The sequence below is a fragment of the Pteronotus mesoamericanus genome, unplaced genomic scaffold, assembly GCF_021234165.1.
Source record: "Pteronotus mesoamericanus isolate MK-2021 breed Mesoamerican mustached bat unplaced genomic scaffold, CSHL_Meso_final contig_502, whole genome shotgun sequence".
NCBI classification, from domain to species: domain Eukaryota; kingdom Metazoa; phylum Chordata; class Mammalia; order Chiroptera; family Mormoopidae; genus Pteronotus; species Pteronotus mesoamericanus.
Genome location: NW_026555187.1, coordinates 1,494,862 through 1,502,836, shown reverse-complemented (window position 1 = coordinate 1,502,836; position 7,975 = coordinate 1,494,862). Strand labels below are relative to the sequence as shown.

At 53.2% G+C, this 7,975-nt stretch overlaps 1 protein-coding gene across 1 annotated transcript; it reads right to left on the bottom strand.

The window, feature by feature from the left end:
- Window positions 1-2,540: 2,540 nt before the first annotated feature.
- Window positions 2,541-7,796, bottom strand: PGLS (6-phosphogluconolactonase). The gene is made up of 5 exons (XM_054578701.1): window positions 7,474-7,796; window positions 6,104-6,211; window positions 5,585-5,686; window positions 5,141-5,281; window positions 2,541-3,697 (listed from the first exon to the last, which is right to left on the bottom strand). The coding sequence occupies exons 1-5, from the start codon at window positions 7,759-7,761 to the stop codon at window positions 3,560-3,562; spliced, it is 777 nt and encodes a 258-aa protein (XP_054434676.1). The 5' UTR covers window positions 7,762-7,796; the 3' UTR covers window positions 2,541-3,559.
- Window positions 7,797-7,975: the final 179 nt, after the last annotated feature.

Sequence of the window (7,975 nt, the reverse complement as noted above, 5' to 3'; positions counted from 1 at the left end):
GTTGGGGCTGGGAGAGCAAGTGCTGGGGTCCCAGGCGAGGGGAGGGGTGGGTGTCCAGTGCGGGGTGCACTGATTCCTCCCTCACCCCAACACCCTCCCTAGCCCCACCAAGCAATCACCTGACCTCCGTTTCATTCTTTTCTTTTTGTATATATTTATTTATTGATGTTAGAGAGAGGAAGGAGAGAAACATCAATTCATTGTTCCACTTATTTATGCTTTCATTGGTTGATTCTAGTGTGTGTCCTGAAGGAAGATAGAACCTGAGACCTTTGCATATCAAGAGGATGCTTTAACCAAATGAGCTACCCAGCCAGGGCCATTTCATCCTTTAAGTGACTCTTGAAGGTGCCTTTATCTCTAGTCCCCAGCACACCCCGAATTCCCAGCCCTGACCTCGGGTACCTCCTGCGGCTCCCCATGCCCTTGGGGGGAATACCAGGCCCTGCAGATCCCCGTCTCATCCCTTGGGGGCTCCCTCCAGCCCCCTCAGCTCCCTGCAGCCTCCCTGGGCCCCAACAAAGCTGTCAGGTAATGATAAGGGTGGGGAGAAAATGGAACCGGAGGGGGTAGAAAATGCTGGGGGCAGAGGGGGCAGGGAGGAATGCTGCACCAAGAGCTAAGGAAGTGAGCGTCCAAGCCAAGCAAAAGGCTGGAGGGGAGAGACCAGGCTGGGGGCAGCGGACGCCAAGGCCCTCAGGCGGGAACAGCGGGAACAGCGCAAAGTGGGTGTGGCAGAGGAGGGGGCGGGCAGATGTTAGGAGGACGGGGGCTGCACGGGCCTCGTGGCGGCTCCTGGGCCAGCAGGAGGGGCAGGTTTCACCCGAGATGAAAGGGAGCCTCAGGCAGGGCCGACACAGGGACAGCAGCTGCCACAGGGCGAGGGGCACAGGAGAGATACATGCTCCAGGCAGGGACCCCTGTGGGATCCCTCTGCCCCAGGGCTCATGGCCACCGGCACTGGCTCAAGCCCACGGCTGGGCAGCTTTCAACACCCTCCTCTGCTTTTCTCAACCCATTTCCTTCCCCTCAGGTCTTGGCCCACTTCCTCCCTTTCACATCTGAGTGACTGACCCCAGTAAGACGTTGAAGGACACTTCTCTTTCTGGGGTTTCAGCTTCGAGGTTTCAATTCCCACGTGCCCTTCAGGTGCGTCTGCGGGACGCCCCCCAGACCCCCATGCTCTCCACGCTGTGCCCACCAGCCCCTGCACTGAGGTTCCTGGGGCCAGAGAAGCTGGGCGGGCCGAGCAGATGCACACACTGCAGCCCCAGCACAGCCGAGACGAAGGGGCATCTTGGCACATTCAAGGCTCTGAGCAGGGCCGCAGCCGGGCTGAGTGCAGAGGTCAAGGCTGGCTGTGTGTGCCGTGGGAACTCAGCCAGTGTCTGTGGTGGCTTGAACTGTATCCTCCCCAAAGGGATACACCCACAGCTCACTATCAAACAACACAGAAAATAGCCCTGGCTGATGTGGCTCAGTGGATTGAGTGCCAGCCTGCAAAGCAAAGGGTCGCTGGTTCAATTCCCGGTCAGGGCACAAGCCCGGCTTGCAGGCCAGGTCGCCAGTAGGGGGTGCTCAAGAGCCACCAACTCATTGATGTTTCCCTCTCTCCCTCCCTTCCCCTCTAAAAATAAATAAAACCTTCGAAAACACACACAAAGAAAATAGCAAGTGTTGGTGATGGCAGAAATTGGAACTCTTGCGCAGTTAGTGGGAATGTAAAATGGTAACCTGCTGTGGAAAATAGTATGACCGTTACTCAAAAATTAAAAATAGAATTATCACATGACCCAGCATTTCTACTTCTGAGCATATCACCCCAAAAATTGAAAACAGGGTCTCAAACAGACATTTGTACACCCATATTTACAGCAGCATTATTCACAAGAGCTAAATAAACAATGGAAGCAACCCAAGTGTCGACGGATGGAGAAGCAGAACGTGGCCCATCCCCAAATACTATTCAGCTGCAAAAAGGAAGGAAATTGTAACACATATGACAACACGAGTGAACCTGAGGACACTATGCTAAAAGAAGCCAGACACAAAAGTTATCCTATGATCCCATTACAGGAGGTCCCTAGTCAAATTCAGAGACAGAAAGTAGAATGATGGGCTGGGGAGGAAGGTAGGGAGTCAAGTTTAATAGGAACAGTTTCAATTTGGGAAGATAAAGTCTGGAGATGGATGGGGGGATGGTTGTACAACAGTGCTACTGAAAGGGACACCTAAAAACGGCAAACTTTGTGTTACATGTATTTTCTCTCTCTCTCTCACACACACACACACACACACACAAACTTTGTTACATGTATTTTCTCTCTCACACACACACAAACTTTGTTACATGTATTTTCTCTCTCACACACACACACACACACAGTTACATGTATTTTCTCTCACACACACACACGCGCGCGCACACACACACACACACACACACACAGAGTTATGTCCATGCCTTAACCCCTGGAATCTCAAAATGTGACCTTATTTGGAATAAGGGTCTTTACAAATATTAGCTAAGAATCTTTTTTTTTCAAGATTTTATTTATTTATTTTTAGAGAGAGAGAAGGGAAGGAGAGGGAAACATGAATGCGCGTAAGATACACTGACCACACCTGGGGACCTGGCCTGCAAACCCAGGCACCTGTCCTAACTGGAATCGAACCAGCGACCCATTGGTTTGCAGGCCGGGACTCAGTCCACTGAACCCACACCAGCCAGGGCATAGCTAAGGATCTTGAGATGAGTTCATCTTGGATTTAGGGTGGTCCTATATCCAATGTCAGGTATCCTGAGTGGAAGAGGACACAGAGAGACACTCACATGAGCAAGCCATGTGACTGCGGGAGAGACTGGAGTGCTGCTGTCACAAGCCAAGGGTGGCTGGCAGCCCCCAGAAGCCGGGTGAGACGTCTGGGACAGACTTTCCCTCAGAGCCTCTAGGAGGAACCAACCCTGCCACCACTTTTGATTTCAGGCATCTGGCCTTTAGGACTGCAGATCAATAAATTCTGTGGTACTTTGCTCCGCAGCCTCAGGAAACTCATCAAGGTAGCCCATCCCTGTCCTCCACCCGCCGGCACAAGGGCTTCAGATGAGCCTGGGAGCCCCTGGTTCCGCTGCCTGCCAAGGACAGGACAGCGGAGGCTTGGAGCAAATGCTCCTTTTAGTATCTGGGCAGGGCTGGTGGGAGGGCCCTGTCAGCACCCTGTGGCTTTTTATTTTTTATTTATTTATTTTTAGAGAGAGGGGAAGGGAGAAGGAGAGGGAGAGAAACAGCGATGTGTGAGAAACATCGATCAGTTGCTTCTCACACGCCCGCAACTAAGGACAGAACCCACAACCCAGGCTTGTGCCCTGACTGGGAATCAAACCAGTAACCTTTCAGTTTGCAGGGCGATGCCCAACCCGCTGAGCCACCCCAGTCAGGGCACCACGTGGCTTTTTAAAAATGAAGCCCAAAGCACGGTGGTGGAGAGGCCCAGCCCCAGAAGGTCCCGGCCCCCTCAGGCTGCACATGGTCCCAACGGTGGCGTCCCCGGGGACCAGCTACAAAGTGGAATGCTTCTCGAAGGGCACGGTCAGGAGTCGGGCTGCTGCCTCGTCCAGGAACCAGCAGAGCTTCCCGGTGTGGGGCTGGACAAGGGCAGCAGGGAGCGGGTTGTCTTCCTTGTCCTCCAAAATGCGCTGTGTGAAGAGAGTACATTCATGAGGCCTGGCTGCACCCCCGGCACCCCTCAGAGCTCTCAGGACCCCACTGACTAGAGTCCACGGGCTCTCCTACTTTCAAGATGTGTTGTTGTCCTTCCAGCTGTCTCAGCTTAAAATGGTCAGCAGGGACAGGGCCCTTCCCTTCCTATCATCTGCGATTGTAGAATATGGAGCTGGCGCACCTTTTCTGCAAAGACCAGGGAGTCACGGTTTTGGCTCGCATTGACATAAGGGCATGTGTCCCAACAAACCTTCATTGGTGGGACACTGACATCTGAATTCTGTTGAATTTTTACATGTCCAGGAATATTATTCTTTTTTTGATTTTTTTTGTCCCGCAACCACAAAAGGTAAAAACCCTTCATGGCTGGTGGGATTTGGCCCACGGGCTGTGGTGCATCGACCGCTGATGAGACGTCATGGTGGGCGGACATCATAACAAACACTGCTTTTCACCAGCGGGGCTGCCCCAGGAGCTGTGTGTTCATAACTCACCGACTTCTGCCCACAGACCCGTGAAGTTGCCTCTGTTCTCACCCCATTTTACAATCTGGGAAACGGAGGTTCCAAGAGGCCTCGCTCAAGGGGTCCATGGGGAGGGGCCCCCTCATGACCCACCTTTAAGTGGGAAAGTTGAGGCTGGTGGTGGCCATCTGAGGCCACAGTGGGCAGGGGCCACTGGCAGGGGCGTGGGTCTGCTGCACTTTAGGGTCTGCACTCTAAACCCCAACATTAGCCACCCCTGTGAGGGCATCTGGGCCTGACGGTTTGGGGGAGAGAATTACTTATTTATATTTTAAAATAGTTCCAGTTTCTCCTATAGTTGTTGGTCATCTTCTCAGTGATGGCAATTAAAATATATTTCTCACTTAATTTATTTTTAATCTTAATTTATTTCATATTTTTATAAAATATTATGCATAACTATACCTTTCTTCTTATTCCTACTTTTTTACTTATTCCTACATATATTTTTTTTCCTTCTTGATTAGCTTTGCCAGGGGTTTATCTAGCTTTTGGAACTGTTTCCCATGAAACTTCTCACAGTATTAACCAATTCATTAATTTCTGACTTTGATTTATTCCTTCTGCTGACTTTACTTAGATTTACATTATTGCTCATTTTTCTAATTCAAAAGTACTTGGTTTTTTTTATTTGATAGTTTTCTAGTTAATATTTTTTCTAAAAATGTATTCTTAACGCTATGAACTTACCTCTGAGTGTAGCTTTGGCCTCATCTCATCAATTTCATTTTGTGATTGTTCATTCCTAACCCACCTATAATTGCAGTTTCCCTCTCCCCTTCAACTCAAGAATTACTGAAGTATCTTGGGATCTGGTGCTTCCAGCACCTGGAGTCATATTCTAATCCCAGGCCCTGTGCCCATAACCTTCCTGGGAATAGCCCTCAGCTTTACCTTCAGAACAGCTGCCTTGCCCTCTCCAGTAGCCACAAAGATGACAGTTCGGGCTGCATTCAGCACAGGAAGTGTGAGGGTCACACGCTGTGGAGGTGGCTTTGGGGAGTCACTGATGGGGGCCACAATCTTCTCTCGTTCCTAGGGGAGGGAGGCCCATGTAGAGGCAGGAGGACAATGTCACTTCGACTGCTTGAGCACTCACACATCAGGCGCGGTCCATCCGCCATTCCATCCCATCCTACTAACCTTGTGGGACTTGATTTAAGGCCCCCATTATAAGATGCAAAAACTGAGGCTCAGGAGGATTAAGCTCAGTGGGCATGCCTGTTGGCAGAAGCTGACTCAAACCCTGCTGTAGGCACCTACTGGCCTCCCTCCAGAAGCCTCAGACAGCAGAGGCCAGAGCTCAGGTGCAGGCGGGGACTATGTGGGTGCGCTCACCTGCAGGAGGGGATGGTCTGGGAAGAGCGAGCAGGTATGGCCATCGGGGCCCACGCCCAGGATCAGCAGGTCAAAAACTGGGATGGAGTCCCCTTGGAAGGCCTGGGTTGGGGAAGAAGACAGTCCACAGAAGTTGTGAGGAGGGGCTCAAAGGACATAGAGACAATTGTCAGAAAAAGAATCACAAGTAGCTATAACAGAGGGAGCAAGGCTCAGCCTCACCTGCATAAAAGGGACTCTAATCTTTGAAGTTCCATGTTTCACCCGCCCAACTGGCCAAGAGTTTGGGGACACAACTGTCTCTAAGATATGAGGATCCGGGCCAACTATCAGGATGTCAGGTAAAGGCACCCTTGGGGACCCCAGGGCTGGGTTGTGGCCTCTCAAAGGGGTCTGCCGACTGACCCCAGGGAAGCTCCTGTCAAGGACAACCACAGAGCGCTACCCGCAGAACTGCTCTGTCCTGGGAGTGGCCACTGCATAGACGAGGTCTCCCTGTAGCTGCTCTAAGGGACTCACCTGTCTCAGCTTCTTGGCGTAGTCCTCAGCTGCCTCCTCCACAGGAAGCTGGGGGTTAATGGTGATCACTTGGCTGTCAGGGATGGGTAGCTTGGAGAGCAGGTGAGTCTGTGGCATATGAAGGGAGTGTCACCAACAGCAATGCACAGGTCACTGCATTGTGGGTTTTTATGTGTAATCACATGGAACATCCAGATCCGCGTGAGTCAGGATCTTGGTGGATCCCAATGTTGATCTGCCAGGTGTCTTTCAAGTCCTGGTGGTTTCCTGGCCTTGGCCTGCACCTGTCTGGCCACAACACAACCTTGTTTCAAAGCCCCCATGGTTCCTTGGTCCTTGGGATAAAACCCAGCCCCTCTGTGCCCTCCATGAAGCCCTGCTGACCTTCCTACTCCAGCCTATAAACAAGCTGTACACCATGGGGTCAGGCTGGGCAGGTTGAAATTCCGGTTCCCCTACTAGTCACTAGGTGACTCAGGCAGGTAAGCACCCCTCTCTGGCCTGTTTCTCCATCCATGAAGTAACGGAGGTACTGACAGCCCTTGCCTCATAGGCCATTGTGGGGTTTCATGAGATGATGGGGATCAAGCGCTTGGTAATCAATAAACCTTATTGGAGGTGGAGCGGGGCAAGGAGATTGAGGGAGGAAAGAAAAAAAGGAAATCATCAGCTCAAGCTTCTATGCAAAAAGAATGCAACACAACCAGGACGGGAGTGACCTGAGGCTCCTCCCCTGCTCAAGCCACCCCTCCAACACCTCCCTGGGCAGATTTTCCTCCTCCGGAGCAGGAGTAGGCACAGACGAAGCTGGGGAACCCTAGGGCAGACCATGACTCCTCAAAGGCCGTTTCCCTGCTTGTGAAACGGGGAGTGTTCCCCTGATTCTATATGCGCTGGGGCCAGGATTCAGACAACTCGCCTCGAAGGTCATTAACGCACAAGCTGCGTGGAGACCATGGAAAACTCGTCCAGGTTGTAGATAAGGAAACTGAAGCCCAGGCTCCACGCCAGAACCCACCTGCCTGGCTCTTTCCGTAACTCTGCGCTCGCACCAAGATGCGGCCCCTGAACTTCCCTAGGTCCCTGGCATGAGCCACTCTGCTTCATTCCGTGCCTTTTTCCAGGCCGTTCCCTCTGCCTGACTGCCTGATAAAGCTTGAAGAGGAGTTTCGAAACCCCTACTGACCCACCCAGGTGACAGTGCAGATGAGACGTAGGTGAGCTCTCAGGGCACCAGGCTGACCATTCCCAGTGCCCACCCACATAAGATGCAAAGAGCATGGTGTGACCCCTGGCGGCCCCCGTAGCCGCGCTCAGGCGGCAGGCGCGGCCCTCTCGGCGTGACCCCCGGCGGCCCCCGTAGTTCTCACCCTGTAGAGGCCGTACGTGCTCTCAGCGTGCTCGAACGGCACCAGGCGCTCGTCGCAGAAGCCCAGCGTCCAGCGCGTGAGGCTGGCTAAGCCGGCGGGAGCGACGGCGGCGGGCAGCTCGCTAGCCAGCATGGAGACGAGACTACCGCCCGACAGGCCAAGCGCAAAGCGGGCGCGAGCCCCAGTCAGGCAGCACGCGGCCCGCTGGGCAACCAGTTGCGCCAGCGAAGCGCCGAGCTCCTGCGGACTTGAGAAGACCGAGATGAGGCCCGGGGCCGGTGCAGCCATGGCGACGGCGGGAGGCGGAAGCGATCCCGGCGGTCGCCAGTGCGCCTGCGTACAGGCTAGGCCGGCAGCCGAAAGCTCAGTCCCTTTGAGCAGCCGCCTGCGGCACATGCGCAGTTTCAGTGTGAAGCCGCGGTAGGGCGGGGCCTTGGGCCTTCAGAGCTCAATAGATTTTTTTGCAAGTTCGACCTAAGTTCTGTCCTGGGCTGGGGCTGGT

Excerpts from the sequence above, each read along its gene's own strand:
- PGLS (XM_054578701.1), bottom strand. The coding sequence starts at position 7,761 with ATGGCTGCACCGGCCCCGGGCCTCATCTCGGTCTTCTCAAGTCCGCAG. Across the intron at positions 5,687-6,103 it reads ACGCCAAGAAGCTGAGACAG|GCCTTCCAAGGGGACTCCAT; the intron begins GTGAGTCCCTTA and ends TCCCCAACCCAG. Across the intron at positions 5,282-5,584 it reads CAGACCATCCCCTCCTGCAG|GAACGAGAGAAGATTGTGGC; the intron begins GTGAGCGCACCC and ends TCCCTCCCCTAG.